Raw genomic sequence first — 19,974 nt, forward strand, 5'->3', positions numbered from 1 at the left:
GTAAGAAACTAGCACAGAAGGTACCTTAAGATTCCAGCTGTTCTATGCTACGAAGCTCCAGGTCAAAGGTAGAGTACCATATGGGAAGAAAAATAGCAAAAAAATGTTTTCACAGTATCACTATATTTATGAGAACATGGAGGATGTCATGCAACCTTCAAAGCAGTGAGCGTGCAGAGATATTAAGAAACAAGCTCAGCACTCCAGGATATGTTTCAAAGTCTTGGAAAGAACTCCAGAAAAGTAATAAAAAAAGTTGAAAATAATAATTAATAATCACTTTCCTCCCTACTCTCTTTCTCCTTCCTATCTGTACTGAAGGTGCGACCTATCGGTTACGATGGCAACAACCCCACGTCGGTGGCAGAGTGGCTGGAGTCGCTGGAGCTCGGCGACTACACCAAGTCTTTCCTCATCAACGGTTACACCTCCATGGAGCTGGTCAAGAAGATCTGGGAGATCGAGCTCATCAATGTAAGTCAAGTAGTTATTTTCACTTCCTGCTTCTACATAGAGTCCTGAGAAATGTTCATTGTAAAGGATAAGGCTGGTGATATTCTATATTTTTCAACAAATCCCATGAAAAGATCTGTGGGTTGCATTATGGGAAACCTCGATTTTGTTTTTTAATATCTTGATACAAATAGAGTAATTCCTCTTGTGTCGACACACAGTATTATCTTTGGGTGACAGGTCAAACTTCTCCCCCGTAGGCAGATATTAACTACACCTTTAAGCAGTTAAATGATGGGTTCTGATGGAGATATTTTCTTTGTAATGAAGGACAGCAGAGGCACAGCTGGGGCTTTGTGAAGCTGAATGTTTGTTGGTTTCTGTCCTCATCTCTCACCTTGGTGACAGAGTGAATTTGTTTCTCCTGCTAAATATATCGCACTAGAGACCCACACATCAATCAGCACACACATACGCTTTGTCCTTTGGCTTTTTATCCAAAACAAGGCTGAAGTCAATGTGAAAGTTCCCTCTGTGGGAAGGAGGCCATACTGTGCAGAATGCCCATCAGGCATTTCTCCTCATTACTGTGCAATGCGTGCTAAGAATACAAACAGGAAGGAGATGCATTTTTGCTGTTATAACCTTACTGCTTCTTTTTTTAGCTTTTTCTCCATTTTACTTCTTGTCTACTTCGTCTTGCTGTAGAAGTCACAATTTGCAGTAATAAAGAGCGAGTAGATAGTTTCCCTTGATTGAATTCTCTCCCTCTGTAAATATCAGTAATGGTGGATGATAACAAGGTTTGACATTTGAGCTCCTCTGTTGTCACAAGTAGTGCAGGTTTATGATTCAATTTTTACCAACATGAAATCTTCACTGGAGATGGGATTTGCTGCAGCCTGATCTCATCGGAGTGATGTGCTCCTTTGATGCTCCGAGTGTAACGAAATCATGCTGGATTGCAGAGGGCGCCCGCCTGGCTGATTTCAATGAGAAGAGAGAGAGGAGAGAAGGGGTGTTTTTCCTTCCCAGCGGAGGATAAAGTGATAAAGTGATGAGTGATCAGCTGGAGGAGGTGGAGAGGGAGTTATATAAGCATGTGGGATGCAAGATGTTTCACAGTGCTGGGGATGCCGCCCACATGCTGCGCTTGTGTGTGTGTGTGTGTGTGTGTGTGTGTGTGTGTGTGTGTGTGTGTGTGTGTGTGTGTGTGTGTGTGTGTGTGTGTGTGTGTGTGTGTGTCTGGATGCATATGTGAGATAGAGAAAGTGTTAATACATGCTTATGTGTTTATGTATGCATTTAAATGTAACACAAGCCAAACTATACATCAATCTCCTTTCTGTTATGGAAAACAGAAGAGCCTTAAAGTCTAAATGATGAGTCTGAATGATGATATGAAGCATACTACATACGCCTTCAGTACTCCCAATTAGACCTGCATGTGCATGTAAAGGATTCTGTCTATATGAAGAATTCACATAGAATTGTGAGTGACGCTGCTCTGCAGTGCAGAGTGAAGCCACTAGAGGCTGCACAAGTACACAATGAGGCTAAAAGTATGTGTCTACATACTTTTGAGTACTTATGTTCCATAGTTTGGGTTAGGCCCCTTTGTTCTCATTAAGGGAAACATTAATGCTAAGTATGAACTGTGCAGCTATAATAGGGATAAATTAAGTATAATAAAAAACATTGCGTTAGAAGATACTCTTTACTTTTATTATTTTTATCAGGGTCAACACACAGTGTGCAGTATCAGATTTAGCCAAAAGGAAAATCTACAGCCCTTTGCAGGGTGAGAACAAGACACAGAAAACAACCTCAATATTAAAGGATCAAGATCAAAGAACCATGGCAGGGTTATACCTACGTTTGACAGAGCTTTGTGACCTTACAAAAAGAAATGCTTTAAAAAAGTTACTTCAAAAAGAAGCTTTTGCCCCTCAACACTCAGTGCCCAGCAGGTACATCCAAATGTTTAAAATGTGTTTACAAGCTAGCATAAAGCTTCCAATAATATATGACTAATGAAGGAATATATACTTTGGTTTAAGTGGAGCATTAATTTCCAGCACACAATTTACTCAAATAACTGTCTCAGAGCTTTGTCTTAATTGTCCCTTAAATCACTAAAGGTCATAGTTCTGTCTAGGAATCATCCTAGGAAATGATCAGGAGGTCTGCACAGGAAAACAGACTGTGGACCAGGCCTTATCACATGGGTGTAATCTGCAACTTTTGCATCTTATTGATTGTGTGCGAGTGTGTGTGTGTGTGTGTGTGTGTGTGTGTGTGCGTGCGTGTCTGCTGTACAAACTGTCCTTGTGACTGCGTACCGCTGCAGCAGTATCTGACACTGAAGTAGTCTCTGGGGTGATGGAGAGGTCACTACTGTACCTGAGATAGAGATGTGTGTGTATGTGTGAAGAGAGAGATATTGTAGTGGGAGAATAAAGTACAGTGATGTGTGGAAGGATATATAGATGTAAGAGAAACGAGGGGATGGAGAGAGAGAGAGAGAGAGAGAGAGAGAGAGAGGAATATGAGTCTGCTTTCATCACTATGGGCAACAGATGCTGTGGTGTCCAGGGAGACAAGGGGGGAGCGTCAAGCATTGTTGTAGCATTTTAAAATAGAAGAATACAAGTGTGTGTGGGTGTGTGTCCTTTTGATTGGGCACATATGTGCAGTCCTGCTGTTGTGGGATTAGAAGAGCATCTCAAAACCTTAATCCTGCCTGTCCACACACACACACACACACACACACACACACTACACTGCAGACAGAGAGCAGGTGCAGCTCTCTCGCTCTCTCTCTCTCTCTGCAGTATATTGTGTGTGAGGATGTTTGTAGCTGTGGCTCTCAGGTTTTATGTCATCAGAGTAGATTGACTCATCTGAGTTACACCTGGTGGAAGTTAAATGTTACATTTAGTCCGCAGGAAGGATATTGACAGACTATCTCAGTATATTACAACGTGGGTCTTATTTTTGTACTGTTCACCATCATCTCTAAGCGAGGATCACAGCTAAGCTTCAACTTCCCAAACAGTGTGAAAGCAGAGGGCGGTTCTCAGCAAGATACAGGGGTCCTGACTTACAGAACTTATGAATATCTTTGATATTATTCATAGCAGGTAGAGATAGTTAATAAGCCTTTTACGATACCATGCAATTAAGAAAACTCAGATGCAAACTGCCGAGATGTGAGAACAAAGTATGATAAGACAAGAAACAGATTTTAAATAAGCCAATTTATTAAGATAAAATCAAGGTGAACGCTAAGATGTCCGTTTTGAACATCCATCACAGTCTACAGAGTGACTTCACGGTTCAACTTTGACCTACAGTACTTACCATAGTTGTGAGAGCACACAAAATTCCTTTGAAATAACACAGATTTCTTAACATTTTATTTGAAGATATACTGGAATCACGCATTGGATGTTTAGAAACAAACAAACAGTGTGTGTAATAACTTAACTGTTGGCTTTTGTTTTTTCCGCTTCGGGTACTCCGGCTTCCTCCCACGATCCAGAGACATGCAGGTTAGGTTAACTGATGACTTTAAATTGTCCGTAGGTGTGACTGTGAGCGTTAAAGGTTGTCTGTCTCTATGTGTCAGCCCTGCGATTTGACTGCTGACCTGTCAGCTGGAATCGGCTCCAGCCCTCTAGGACCCTCTAAGGATAAGCGGTTATAGATTATTTAAAACCTGTATGTGGTCTCAACTGGCTCAGTCCAGTTATATTATTACTGATGAAATGATGTCCAAAACTATAAAAGAATTATCCTTTGACATCTGTTTAAGAGATAAAGGAACTATGCCGACATCAGTGTCACATCACAGAGAATAATGTGTACACATACACGGTTAGTATAGTCAATGTGTACACGGTTATTCATGGGACAGTTGTGACATTTCAGTTAAAAAAAAAGCCTTATACTGCATAGTAGAGTGGGAATTAAAAGTCTCAAGACCTGAAATGAAAACTCATTAAATTAGACTTTCTATCTTTGAATTATTAAACTAATATTAATAATGAATAGGAATTCAGTGTTAAAAATGGTTGAGTAAGTGTGCATGTACTGCTTATAATTGGAGGTTTTTTTTTTTTACATTATGCTAAGATTTAACGAATCACATTCCGATTTGTGCTAAAGTTTACATACAGTGCTTAGTGGATTGACAGCAAATTAATAAATGACTGATTACCAATTAATTAAGTAATTTATCAATTTCAAAAAACATTTGGTGGAAACATTCCCAACAGGTATTTTCTTGCATTTCTTCATGTCAGACGATTGTAAACGCAGTACTTTGTGTGAAAGGGCAGCCTTTGACTTCAGGAAGCTGCTATTTAAGCTGCTTTGGGCCCTTAATTTCCCCCTGAACCCAAACAAATTTAGAGGGCTATGTCAGGTACTTGAGAAAGGTAATAATGGCTAGACAGTATGATTGTTATCGGCCTGCTTTTAATATCACAAGTCTCCTGGTAGAATCTGTCAGCTCTCTCAAGAATAATTTAATGTCATAATGTTCGCTCTATGAAGCCTCAACCCAGGCTGAGAGAGAGGCTTGTTTGGGAACGTCTTAGCTGGATCTGGTCTGACGTGTTGATTTTCAAAAGCTTCATTGTGCAACATGAACGTGAAACACCATTAATACTGTCGGGCTGACGGTCAGTCTGATCAGTTTTTGACTGAAAGAAAAGTCTTGATTGATAGCAGATGAATGGACCCCTCATATACATATTAATTCCCCTGCAGTGCAGCAAGCTGCAGACACGTCTTGTATAAATCCACATGGTGGAGCTGCTGCCTCAGTTCCGTCAGACCACCTTGTCTTGAGGCGAGTAAAGTACAAAACAACTGCGTCAAGGCTGCAAATTGCTCTCATTTCAAGTGAGTCCTCGGAGAGCCCGGAGCGAAGCAATTAGAAATGGATTTAGTTTTGGAAAGCCGCGTTCACGACGGTGGAGTGCAGATAGTTTCTGGTCCTCAAGGAACAATTCCCTTAATGTTTTCTAGATGAGTGGACCCTGATATCACAGATGAGGATGCCTTCAAATGTGTGTGTGTTAGTGTGTGAGTGTATATTTTATATGTCCTTGGTTGCCTCTATATGGTGCTGAAAATGGGAAGCATTTGATTGAAGGTCAGAGATGAAGAGAAGTGAAGTATTTCTGGTCTTACATATACCTGTTTCTCTAGATTAGTGGATACCAACGTTCTTTGGTTGTGACCCCTCAATATGAAGCATCTCACATCTCATCGCTGCCCTTTGTGACGGGCTGCATGCCAATAGATTGTTAGCAGCATCTTTTCATTTGAAGACTTTTTGGAGGCCTGAACGGGAGAAACTGCAGTATTTCACAAGAAAGAAGCAATATTAGAAAAAAAAAAGTCTGAAAGTAATTAAATATATTTTAGTTTATTAGAATATAATTTCTTCTTATTTTCTAGCTGGATAATCATCTTGTGACTCACTAGATTCATCTCATGGCCCGTGTAGGTGTCCCATCCCCCAGGTTGGGAACCGCTGCTCTAGATGTGTTTGCACATTTGAGTTACATGCATGTATGAAAGAGCGTTGAACTCTATGTAGTAGGGGTTGATGATAGTAGATAAAGTTTTAAATCACAGTATATGAAAAATAAGTTTATACAGACAGGAAGTAAAGTAAATGAAGGTTCTTCATCAGGTACAGCATTAGTTTCTATAGGAGTAAACACTACAGTACTTCCCTCTAAAATGTGGTTACTTGGAAGTATAAAGTAGAGTAAAACTTAAGTATAGTACCCAAGTAAATGTACTTAGTTACTTTCCACCACTGTATTTCCTGTTTTGTCGCTCATCTCGCAGCCCCTCAGATTTATCTCTTGACCTCCTGGAGGGTTCCTGACCCCCTAGTACAGAATGTATGTATCTTTGCTTCTTGCATGTGAAGGCCTGTTAGTGTGTGTTCACTTTATGTAAGTGGGTGTGTGTGTGTGTGGGTGTGTGTGTGATTCACCTACAGGGCCGAACTTGTCCCTGCATTCCCCCACTATTATTACAGCATGCCATTTCAAGAGGTACACACACTAGACTGGAAATGTGTTCTGAAAACCTCAAAATGACTAACTATGTGTGTGTGTGTGTGTGTGTGTGTGTGTGTGTGTGTGTGTGTGTGTGTGTGTGTGTGTGTGTGTATGTGTATGAGGGGTCCAAAATAAATTGAGGACAGTCATGAGAGTTCAGCCTTTCTTCTACCGCTTGTACTCCGTTGCCATGACGGCTACTAGTTACCATAGAGACTAGAGATATGTGCACTTGGTATAAATGAAATGTGTGTGTGTGTGTAGTGGATTGTCTTTTCCTGACACTATTCCAAATACACTGAATTTATGTGTGTGTGTGTGTGTGTGTGAGTGTGTGTGTGTGTGAGTGTGTGTGTGTGTGTGTGTGTGTGTGTGTGTGTGTGTGTGTGTGTGTGTGTGTGTGTGTGTGTGTGTGTGTGTGTGTGTGTGCCATGTTCCTGTGCTTATCACCTTCTTTGTCACCTCTCCAAATGGACAGATTGTCTCACATCCCAACACCAGATGGTTCCTGCCTTCGTTAGACACTGTAGGATTAAACCCTATATATCATACCATAATACCTACACACACACACACACACACACATGCATCCACACTTCCGTTAATTAGTTTACCAACTCACAGATTCACATGTTTTCACTCCAAAAAGACGTCTACATGTGTGTGTTAAGATATGTATGCAATCGCAGCTGTCACACACTTGTATCGTACTGTAGGTTTTCATGTGTGTGATGTGTTCGAGGATGGAGTACGTTCACACACAATTTGTGTGAAAAAGGGAGTGAGTAGTAGCTTTGGTGTGGGTGGATTTGCCTCAGGACTGCAGTGTACTTCACCGTCCCTGCCTGCTGATATCGCTCTCCCGCAGCCTTATTTGGCGTTTGCTCTTCCCGTTGTAGCGCTCACCGTGCTGGAGATAGTGTGGGAGGTGTCAGGAGAGAATGTGTGTGACCCCCGAACGCACCCTGAACCTGTGGCTCAGGAGTGCTGCTGTAGAGCTGTAGCTGCTGGTCTGCTGCTTCTCAATCATCATCTTGTTAACTCTGTGGGTAACAACAGGGACGGATCAATCCCTCCCCAGATGTGTGCTCAGTGTCCATGTTTACTGATCGGTTATGTTTTGTATTTTAGTTTGTATAAAGTTACATAGATTCCTGATTTTCCCTTTATTTCTCCTTAATATCAGTGAAACAATAGGCTTTGGCTTGATAAGCTTTCTTCAATTTTCATCCAAAATGGCGATGAATTCATCAGTTTGGTGATACTCAAATCTCCATTTACATGATTTTTATAAACGTCTGTTGGTAAAAGCATCCTCACTTTCCTGTCTTCCCTTATAAGTTGTGTTGGATTTGATTGGCAGGCATCGTTTACGTCCATTTAGAGTTTGCTTTAGAGCTTTCGATCATATACCATCATCTTTATCTGCTGTCGGGTCAAAGATAAACTTTATAGCTCAGCTACTGAGCCTACATCAATTAAAAGTCCTTAATGTGCCTGAAAAAAATGGATATTTAAACCTTTAAAATTTCATGTGACATGATCGAAAGCTCGAGAACAGCTACTAAATGGACCTCGAGATGAGATTATTTATCAAGGTCAAAAATTAACTTTTCAAATCAAAGTTCAGTGCAGGCTGAACTCTTGAAATGTAAGTTAATTTATAAATCATGGGTTTTTAAATGCTTTAAGATAGTTAACATGGTATAAATATGTATGTTATAAGGGGGGGATTTCATTGTTTCCCTAATATTTTTCCTTAATTTTGTGGTTACTGAGGCCCATTACGTTTGGGTTAAGATATCCCTTCCTGTTACCCCTTGTACCTGCAGACAAACCGTTATATCTTACTGGTCCATTTCCTTTAAAATATTTTCAAAATATTTTCTCCCCAAAGTCAAAAAGAATAGTTTGCATAAAACAGTTTACCACAGATTTTTCCGCAAACTACGGCAAACAACGGTAATGGATCAAAAGGTTTCCGATGTATTTTTAAATGATCTTACATTTAAGGTATATTTACTTATTTAAATCTATAGTATAGTTTATAGTTATAGTAAGTGCTTTGTAAGAGAGGAGTCATGCACTATTTTTGGTTATTATCCCACTGGATCACATAAGTAGACTCTTGTAAAAGACAGAAATAGTCCGAATGACGTCAAGCTTCGTGGGTTGAATTACATTTATGTGACACTTGCAGTCACACGCATGCAAATATATACTCTCATACATAAACACATGCTCATGTTTAATATAATGCACCAAAAATGAACACTCACACAAGCACTGGTGTGGTGCCACTTGTGTCCTGTAGTCAGTTGATCCAAGAGGACTCTCTAAAAGTAAGTGAGTCAGGTTTCAAACATTTCAAACATTTCAAACGTAATTTTTTAGCCAGATAAGGATATTTGGTTGTAATGGCTAAAACTTCCTGCACTTATTCATATATTAAGCAAGCCTGCTCAGGGATGACGTCGCTCTGAAGTACATGTGTCGTAAAGGATCAGATAAAACTGAATTTCTATGCTCTGAGCTATTTCCTGCCAAATGTCTGAACTTGTCTGCATCTGTTGGTGAACAGAAAATGTGATTCCTAACACAATCCCTTAATAACATAGAGAAGCAAAGTGGAAGGCTTTATTTTGGGCATCTTAACGGGTTCTGAAGTCCCATTCATTTTCTACAAACGTAATGTTAAATCTCTCAGAGTTGGAGCACTTCCAAGGCGCGGATTGGCATGAAACTCTCCAGGTTGAGGGGCGCCATGAAGGTCTAGGGGTTAGGGCACTGACCATAAACTGCAGTGCCCCCAGTTCACATTCAGCTGGGAAAGTTTGCATGTCATTCCCTATCTTTCTCTTCCCTCATTTCCTTTAATCTCTCAACTGTTGGCTATCTAAGAAAGGCATTAAAGGCAAAAAAAACCCTCTCCTGGTTGAATAACCAATACAAAAAAGGAGCAACTGCATTAGAAAATATCTGGTTAATATCTGGATAACGTATGGAGAGAAGTCAAAAGACGATTCCCAGTGAACATTCACCGAGCAGAACTTAACGATCACATTTTGTAGAAACCCTTTAAAAACATTCAGCAATTCGAATCAGTTCATGATTTGCGTCTCTGACTGGCTTCTTCTCCATAGCAACAGTGGCTAAGGTTAATGGGTATTGTATTAAGAGCCTTCCGGCGTACCAAACTGACTCTCAGATGAGGATCATTAAGGATATCATTGAAGGAATCGTTCGGCATTTTATTTCACTTTCTTGCCAAAAGTTAGAAGCTACAGCCAGCAGTGAGTTAGCTTAGCACAAATACTGAAAACAGCTAGCTTAGCTCTGTCCTATTATTGAAATGGGAATTTACATCCCCAACTTTCTAACCCTATTTTTTAGTAGTTTATGTCAGTGGAATTTTACATTGAAATCATATTGTGAATTTGTGATGATGCTACTGTTCTTGTTGAACTGTCTCAACTCATGCTGCACACAAACAAACACATTTACACTCTGTGTGAGCCAGCACGAGCTTGTCTCTGTACGGGCCCAGCGTCTCCATAGTGACGAGATGGAGAGGAGGAGGAGGGGGGAATGTAAACTGGGTAGAAAGAGAGAGAGTGTGGGGGGAGAGAGAGAGAGAGAGAGCGAGCGCTCAGGCAGAGACATGTAGGAGATGTAGTCTGGCTGCCGCAAGCTGAAGAAAGAGGAGGAGTTGGTGAGCGCTGGAAATCTGCAGAGAGTGAGAGAAAGGGAGACAAAAGCTGGTGGTGAGGAGGCGAGGACTAAAGCTAGGAAAGCGTGGTTTAAGACAGAAGAGGAGAAGAAGAAGAAGAAGAAGAAGAGGAAGAAGAGAAGGAAGACACACTTGTCTTGGACAGCAAGAAAGCAACAGCACAGAGCGGAAGAGAAAAGACAGGAGAGCAAACTGAAGACGACTCTTCTACCTTTGATTTGGAGTAAGTCCAGTCTTGAGGAGAGGTAGGTAACCCTGCTGGGACACGGGACAGGAATGAGAGATATCTGTTAAGAAACTAGAGAGGGAAGAGAAAGAAGGGATACGATGATGATCCATTGATCCTTTTGTTCTACGCTTGGTGTTTTATTTATGCATCTTTCATCTGTATGCTTGGCGAGGCTGAGGTGATTACAGCATATGAAACGCTTCCATGGTGCCCATTTAACACTGCTGACTAGGCTAATTTACTGTCTGTGTGACTGTGTGTGCACGTGTGTGTGCAGGAGTTAAGAGATCAATTTTTTTTTGTGCATTTAGTGTGTAGGAGTCTGTTCTCAAGCCGCCGGAGAGAATAAGCTCATGAGCTCGCAATGAAGCATCGATTGTGCTTTGATAAAACTTGTGTTTGCTGCAAACTCTCGTTATTCCACAAGTCTCGTAACGCAACAGCAAGTGATGTCTCCCTTTCTCTCTTCCCTGTGAATTTATGCTTATAAATCTTTGACGAATTTTGAATCATGTTACTTTTCTGTTACTCAGATGAATTACATTATTTACTGGGTGTGCTTTTGGTTTTCTTGAACCTATACTCAATCCCCTTCCTCATATTTCTACGTGTCGCAAGACTTTCTAAAAGGCAAGTTAAATCCCAAGTCAGGTGTCGGCTCAGAACGCACCAATTCTTTTCTGTAGCTCCAGATTGAGTCAACTGAAGCGGAGAAAAAGAGCAAAAAGCTATTAGTACTACAGTTAGATACACTCAAATCCAACGGCTGCCCTAATTTGTGTCCTATCCTCATTTGCATGCACTAACATACTCTTAGAAGATGGCGAGTGAAGTGAAATCTGGGACGAGACCAAGAAAGAATATAGTTGCTTAAGAGATGGATGTTGTGGCTTGAAGTTAGTTTGTAAGAGTCTGTGCAGGCGTAAAAGGCTGACTGTTAACACGAGTGTACATATTTAAGTGATAATCACTATGTATGAGGGAAACTGTAAACATTTATTAGCATAAGGAAGGGTAATCCGCTGTCATATGATGACTGTTTTCAGGTTTTTAATGTCAGCTTTCGAAATATCCCTCTATTACCTTTTCTAGACTTTTTTTTCCACTTTCTGTGCCTCGAAGAAGCAGCAGTGATTACTAAATGATTTTACTTCAGCTTCAGTAGAAGGCTTCCTGGCTTTGTCTTAAATTGCCCTAAATCCACTGGCAACCAGACAAGATGATAATTTAATATTTTCTATCCTGCATGGACTTGTTTTCCAACAACGATGAAGGGAAACAACGCAGCCGTGATCGTTCAAGACTGAAAAAGGAAAGTAAGTGAGGACCTTGCGGGAGTTACATAGAGGGGAAAAACTAGACAGGTCCCAGCAGGACGACGGAAAGAGAAGTATTTGTCTTCTTCCAGCTGTTGAGGAACAGCACGGACAGACAGAAAGATTGAGATGGAAATCCTGCCAGATGCTTTTTACCTCAGATGCCGGTAGATCAATCACAATCCTGCCTCCTGTTCATCAAATCGTCACCACGGCGAGTCACAGCAATGTATTCCCCTTCAGTGACCGGCAGTAGGCAGCCCAGAGAAACCACAGCCTGATGGATGATACTGGGAGGGACGTTTCATGGACAAAAGCTTTTAACATACAGTAACTGGGGGTTTTGATGCTAAGCGTTATCATTTTGGTTATGCTGACAGAATCATCGGTCTTATTCTATTTTGTTTAGTTAACTCTACAGTATATTCCTTTTTAAGGAAGTCCTCGCATTATTGATAGCCTTAAACACTTCTATTTCACACCCCTCAGTCATTTACATGAGTAGAGAGGGTTTATTTTCAAAGCGTTGACACCTTATTTCAGGACTGAACTGGGTCACAAAACAGGAACACAGACCAAAAATCAGCTGATCTCTTTTTTAATCTGAAACTTTTGTCCTCATCAGCAGGTTAAGTAAAGTGGCCGAGGCTTAAAGTCTTGAAATTCCTGTGTATATGTGTGCTTTGTGTGAGTGTATAAACATAAGAGCGACATCTTGAATTACCTCAAAGCAAGAAAGTCATGGCATGGAGTAAGACAGGTACTATGAAATATGGTCAACCTCTATCCAATATAAATGTAAATAAAAACACTTGCTACTCCTGCCAGCTTCTCTACTTACTGCTGGAAACAAGCACCCGGCTTCATCAGGAACAGTACTGACAAGAATAATCAACTGTCTCTCTCTCTCATTTTAAAGTTTCCCCACTACTCACTGAGAATCATGAAGGCATACACAGCATGGTCCCGTCCAAAGCTGTCTCTCAGCAGAGAGTTCACAGATGCACATATGGCTGCTACAAGCATCCTATTAACCTGATCTTGTACCTGTAGCCTTTTTTCCCCCCTAAATAGTGCATGAACTGTATGTTCTGTACTGCACTGACTCTGACCGCAAGCAGCTGCTGTATGTGAGCCCTACTGTACATCTGAAGTGTAAGGTACCAAACAACAACAAGGTAAACATCACTCCACTGGGCTCTCGCTCTGTTGCTGTGTCAACCTTAACCGTGTTATGTCATGTGGCCGTGCACATCATACAAGCTGCTCGGGTCACACACAGGTTTGAATGCACATGATCGACAAACAAACGTGCATTTATGAAGCGCCTCATTTAAGCATCGAGACCTGTAGTGAAAATTGTGAAATGCAGCCTCAGTGATCAAGGAATTGCAACTTTAATTTTTCTTTTTGAAAAAGCCACATTTAAAATTAAGTATTTAAACACAAATCTGTTTTAATATATTTTCATTACTGTTTCTCTGCCATGAAATCTAAACCTCTCTCTACAATTTTTAGCACTCTTAACACTTTAATTTTTACATTTTTACTGTTTGAAAAGACCAGCAGTGGATAAACTCTTTGCAATTCAACCCAGATAGTATTATACACATAAACACACACACCTATGCATACATGTTCACACAGCCTGGTGCCTTAGGAGAGCTTGTGCTCCTCTGCAGTGTGAAAATTGCTTCCATCTTGGGGCTTTGAAGTATTTATTAACCCATAAAAATATCGCACACCATTTCCTCTCTCATCATATTGGGAATTCAATTCATGAGCTCCTCTGCGTGTGGTAAAGTGTGTGTGTGTGTGTGTCAAGAAGATAAGCTTGAAGATATCTTGTTTCAACCTTGATCCTGCAGCATTTGGCAGTGTTTGCACACACACACACACACACACGCACACACGCACACACACACACACACACACACACACAGCCTGTGCTTCCAGTCATAGTTACAGTTCTCTTGCTATTAATGGAGATATATCTGTCTCCATGTAGGCGGGCTTATTAATGGCCCGCTCTCATTGGCTGCCTCTTCTCTCAGCACTGAAACAAGCGTTCCTATTGGTCCCTGCTGGACATCATTTTCAACACATCACCCTTAGCTGCAACTCCCCTCGACTCTCTCGTTGCTAGGCAACCAGTGGTCTCTGGTTTCCCTCCAGTGCCCCCCCCCCCTCGCAATGTGGTGTGTGTGTATCTAAACAGAGCAAAAAGATGAAGCTGAAACCTGGACTTCACTGTCATGAACCCAGCCTTGCTTTCTGAGGGATATATGTTGTGTGTTTGAGTGTGTGTGTAGTCTGTTGAGAGTCCAGGCAAATCGATACTCATCATTCCAGTCGAAAAAGCTCCACCTCCAAACAACACACACATTAAGTGAGGGATGGAGCGATGAGGAAGGAACGAGAGGAAGGTGGCCGGCTCTGATTAAGTATTCAGGGTTAGAAAAACGTCAATAATCAGGGTGAAAAATGAGCCAAGCATTGTTGCTGTAAATGTCCATGCCTTCACACTCACACAGTGCTGTGCACATTATCCACAATACATCAATGCTTTTGTATAACAAACACAATTGGTTGCAAGATGGAAACTCGTTTTGACTTTTGTCTTCTTTCATATCCCATCTTAGCTGACAGATTTAGTGCCACAGCTTGGGCATGATTATCGGCTAATGTTTATTCTCAAAATTACATTTCTTGCATAAAACCACTTAATATCACTGTAGTAATTATACTACTCAACCAGGGTTTTAGAAATACTTGTGTTATGAGTCCAAATTCCCTCAGCACTAACCCACTCACCTAAGAAACTTTTGACCAGCCACCAACCAAATTCTGTACAATTTAGTAGAGTATTTATAGGAATAGTTCCGGAGCCGTAACTTCCTGGAGTCTCCACTGGTTGCCTGGCAACTACTCAGAGCCAAGGAATAGCCCATCACATAAACCCCATAAAACTGTGAATTGTCACCTTTACACTTCGGTTGTTGTACAGATCAAACAAACAAGATATAACGCCTTCATTAGTGAACTTTAGAGGTGCTGCTGGGAAGGTTTTTTTTTTTTACCTTCGGACGGAGCTAGGCTTGCTATTTCCCCCCCTTTTACAATCTTAATGCTAAGCTAAGCTAACAGCTGCTGGCTCCAGCTACATGTTTACTGTACAGATATGAGAGGGGTATCAATCTCCTCATCTAACTCTTGGCAAATAAAAGAGAATAAGCGTATTTCCCAAAATGTCAAACTATTACCTCTCTTCATTGACAAGTATGTCATTCTGGTGGAGAATCCTCTTTTAGTTTATTTAAATTTTTGTAGGGGTGTTTTTTTGTGAAGAAACAGAAACAATGATTTAGAAACAGACTAAACAATAGTCTATGTGTTATCATAGACTGTAAACTCCTCCTTGTGTCATTCTTCTCAGAAATATTCCAGAGGACGGGACCTTGATGTCGCCACAGCCCCTGTAGTCAACCTCTAAGATATCACTGAGACAGGCATAGGCTATTTGTAGATCAATATTACCATTCAATTGGTCTATAATGTATTCTGACCCGGGCAATTTAAGTAACCTTACACCAGTGAATCTTGGATCTGGAAAAATCGATGCAGGATTCTTCAAAGGGTTGAACCCTACTCGCACCATTAACGGACAATGCCCGAGGGGCTTCAGGGGTCCGTTGCTATCACAGAGGTCACAACCTCATAGTCTGCAGGGGAGAGGTGATTGGTTATATTGACATGAGCCTGGAGACAGTAGATGCACACAGAGAAAGCTAACAAACCAAGATGGACCAATCACATGCAGTTGCTAAGGCTGAAGAGAAGAAGCTCTTTTGTGTGCAGCGCTTCTTCTTTTATTAGGCCGAATCACTGACACTCTCGCACTATTTATTCTCTCTGACTGTCTTTTTACTTTTAGCCTCTCTTATCATCTGGATATAGCGAGAGGGGAGTAGGAAGGGAGAGAGGAGGGCAGATGATGAGAGGTAATTTGAGGTCAAGGGAATCAGAATATGGACAGAGAGTGAAAAGGGATATGAGGGCGATGAAAGGGATATTTAGGCAAGTCAATGTAGATTAAAGTTTAGAAGCAGCGAGGCTTCCTTCCCCATCATTAAAACTACGTGCTAGCTTGAGCACAGACAGTGACTGGACTGTTGGTTCTCTCGCTGGGTTTTATGCTCCAGTGAGCCGACCAGCTTCCAACCTCCCCTCTAGTAGGACACAGAGAAAAGCCTTTTTGTCTCCAGTGTCCTGAATGAGAGAGGTCGTTGTTAAAGTCCCCAATCACCGACGCTTTCCACTTATCCCTTATTGTTGCACTCGTTTCTTATCAAAATATGTCACTTGTCACAGCTGGCGTCATTATTTTGTGGTCGCTCTTGTGTTTAAACAGGTCAGTGTGTTGGACATTTATGCAATTTCAGAGAGAAAAATCTGATTTGAATTGCAAGTGAAATAATCTCAATTCTACTGGGAGATGTTGAACAGTTTACATGCAAACACAAATATATACATTGCAAGGAATCTGATTATTTGTTTAATTGTTGTAGTAGAGTGACAGCAGGCTACAGAGAGTAGATGGCTATGTGAAAGCCCAGCTCCATTACCCGTATGTGTGGTGGCTAATCCGCTAATCAAGCTTGTTCAATCTGGGCTAACGGGACTGTTAACGGGATTAGCGCATTGATTGGCACACACACACACACACACACACACACACACACACACAGCCAGATACTGGAGGCAAACAGCACCCCAAATCACGTCATACAACGGTAATACAATAAAGACCAGAGGGTAAGTAATCCTCGTTGGACGCCCTAGCCACTCAGTGACACTGCAAAGAGAGAGAGGTAGAGAGACATGGGCAAGAGAAGAAAGAGATCATGTCAACTCTGAGCTCTCTGAGATGATTTGAAAGGAGTTGAGCTTAAATGAATGCGTGGTTAGCGCGATAGCAGTGGATGGAGACAGAGGAAAGGGGTGCGGAGAGGCTGTGGTAGCTCCACACTTCTGTCAGTACATACAGCTGCTATGAATATAATTTAAATGCAAATGGAGCGATGCTGCAGTCAAGCATCACAGAGCGAGTGTGAGAGTGTGAGTCTGTGTTTTAACAGTAATGGCCGGGTTGCATTCAAACTCTCATCCATTCAGGGATAACAATATAATCTTCTTCCCCAGGCTCCGAAAACAGCTGTTGTGTGTGTGTGTGTGTGTGTGTGTGTGTGTGTGTGTGTGTGTGTGTGTGTGTGTGTGTGTGTGTGTGTGAGTGAGTGAGTACACATCCACGTGCATGTGGATTTTATTTATTTTATTTTTTTTTTTTTTTGTGGATGAGTGTGTGTGGGTGACTGCTGCAGCGGCTCTGTGTTGCCATGGTGACGGTTGAACTTCAAGCTGAGGTTGAGGCTTCTACTGTAGTTGAAGTAGGTGCTGTTGCATAAGGCAAAGTGTAACACGCAGATACACACAGAGATACGTGCCGTGCAAGGTAATTACTGTGCTCTTTCTGGAGTATGTGTGTGTTTGTATGTGATGAAACAGCAGCTTGAGGACTGGTGTCACGCTATCGTCCCTCAGGAGACAGACAGGGAAAGAAGCAGAAGCATGAGAATGAATTTTTCTTAACCTTTTACTACATAAGGAAAAAAAACAAAAAGAAAATCAATTTTCCAGCTCATTTTTTGTACTTGAGTTTTTGTCAAAAGTCATTGAATCTTACTTTTCTCATAGTGGGTCAAATAAACTAATCTCAAGTAAAGTAAAAACTTTTGCAATATAGTTTTATGTAAACTCAACTAGCGGAGCAACATCATATTTTTATTATTGCTGCAACTTCTTGTCATTATGGATTATTTTCTCAGTAAATACGTTAATCATTTGGTTTATACAGTGTCAGAAAATAGTCAAAAGTGCTGGAAACAAGCAATTTATGAGTTAAAAACCTGAGAATAAGACAAATATGTGCAGCAATATAGCTTCATTATTTTCAAGAATGTCCTCAAATCAAGTGTAATTTTCTTTTTACTTGTGGAGCGATACAACATATTCTCATAATCTCATTTCATGATGTTGACACGTGTTTCTAAAAGTTTAAAATCCTAAAAACAACGACGAAATCACATGATCTTAATCCACCAAATTCAGCGAGCCAATGTCTCGTCCAATGTTTCGTACAAAGAGACAAACAGAGATAGAGGGAGGCTGAGACTGACATTGTGTGGCCATAAAGGACGGTGTGTAAGAGAGAGAGAGATAGTGAGCTGTGAAAGCCAGAATAGGAGGGGAAAGATGAGGAAAATTGGTGGAGGGAGCACCGGACGGCCATAATATGCCAATTAGTTCCACTACCCGCAAGTCCCAGCTCTGCTCTCTGTTTACCTTTGATTCGTCTAATTTTAATAATTAAAATACATTGTTACCATGCGGACAGGAACAGCGTAGGATGTCGTTTAACCCATCGGTAGTTGCTATGTTTTTTTTAACATCCCACTATTGAAACTGTCCTATTTCCTTATTTACTATATGACATAAAATTAAATATATAAAACCTGCTAACCAAAGAAAACTAGGAAAGAAAAAACAGTTTCGTGTTTAGTGTAGCTTTTTGGGGCTCGCTTGATACATTATATATCAGTTGTTTACATGCGATTTGCATATATAAACTATTCATTATGGTTGGGATTGTTTTATTTATGTTGTGTTTGTGTGTTTAGGCATATGCACACACACATTGAACCAAAGTATGTGCATCTTACACCGCTGTTTGTATTTTCATGTTTCTCCAGCAAGATGTGGGGCACTAACTGGTGCGAGTGATGATGAAGTAATGTGTGTGTGTATGTATGTGACTGTTGGGAGAATCATTAGATTCGCAGCAAGGCCTCACATTGAGGCTAATTACCACCTTTTGCCCTGAAGATACACACACATTCTCTCACACTCGCACGTACCTTTATTGGAGGACCTCCAGAGGCAGCCCCATAAAACCAGGCAGCAGTTTGTTGTACACTGAAGTATGGGTGCCAGAAGGTGCAAGCAGTGCAAACAACATCTCTGCAGAAGGCTGCCATGTTCCAGCTCGCCTCTTTAGAAAACCCAGTAACTGGCACAGTCAGTGGACGCCTGGTGACCGGAGAGAGAGAATGAATGCTTTCATTGGGGTCCAAGTGTGTATGTGTATTTTGTCTCTGATTGTACCTGTGTAATGAGCGCCTGGGGGAAATGAATAGACTATTACAAATTTGCCAACAATCTGATTTGTTGAATTTGCATTTCATGGCTGTCAGTGCAGAAACTCTCAGCACTCAGCAACAATGTTTTATCAAATGGTGCCCTTAACAAAGAACCTGCTCTATGGTGTGTGCTGGGGTTTTGGTCTGAATTTTTTTGTATTATACTAGTAGGATTTTTGTATTATATAGTATTAGCTTTCTTGCCAAGGTTACCTGAGAATATCGATATCACTGTCATGTACCACGTCAAGTATGGAGCCCATACGCATTCAGAATAGTTTAGTTTAGCTCAAAAGAATATCCGACCTTTTGGGATATATACGATCATTCACTTTCATAACGAGAGTTAGATGGTCAATACCTCTCTCATGTCTGTGCTTTAACAGCTTGCTGTCCCAATCATGTCAGTTATGTAACAATAATAATAATAATAACATGATGTATGCATGTGCTCAGGGGCATTTTATGTCATTATGCACCCATTAGTACTTCCTGAGTGCTCTGCAGTGCGCTCTGGTGTTTCTTTCTGTGAAAACTCTTTTCTGGATGACTGTATTATCCTCCATTTGATGCTCATAATGGTGATGATGATAATCTGTTACCTTTATGCAGCTTTTTTTGCAGATGCTGATATAATCTTGTTATTATCCAGTCTGAGAGCCTTTGAGCTCGTACTCTCTGTAAAAGCTGTTTTAAATTATGCAAATGAGAGAAGAGTGAGAGTCATCATTTTTTTGCAAGCACAGTGGCATTTGACCCAGAATTTCTCTTTCTTCATAAAAGCCATTTTAACTCATTCTGTGCCTTAGTGTAGAGCTGCAACCAAAGATATTCATTATCTATTAATCTGTTGATTATTTCTTTGATTAAATTGATAAATCATTGTTTATAAACTGAAAAA

The 19,974-nt window shown here is 40.9% G+C and overlaps 1 protein-coding gene across 5 annotated transcripts in view; it reads left to right on the plus strand.

Annotated features, from left to right (window-relative positions):
- The window catches only part of anks1b (ankyrin repeat and sterile alpha motif domain containing 1B), a 195,557-nt gene that overhangs the window by 155,812 nt on the left and 19,771 nt on the right, over nucleotides 1-19,974 (plus strand). For all 5 annotated transcript variants that reach the window (XM_070928639.1, XM_070928640.1, XM_070928641.1 and 2 more), the window contains one exon: nucleotides 322-474. In XM_070928639.1, the coding sequence (XP_070784740.1) occupies nucleotides 322-474 (153 nt within the window). The remainder of the gene's footprint in view (nucleotides 1-321; nucleotides 475-19,974) is intronic.

The sequence above is a fragment of the Enoplosus armatus genome, chromosome 22 (genome assembly GCF_043641665.1).
Source record: "Enoplosus armatus isolate fEnoArm2 chromosome 22, fEnoArm2.hap1, whole genome shotgun sequence".
Taxonomy (NCBI): Eukaryota; Metazoa; Chordata; class Actinopteri; order Centrarchiformes; family Enoplosidae; genus Enoplosus; species Enoplosus armatus.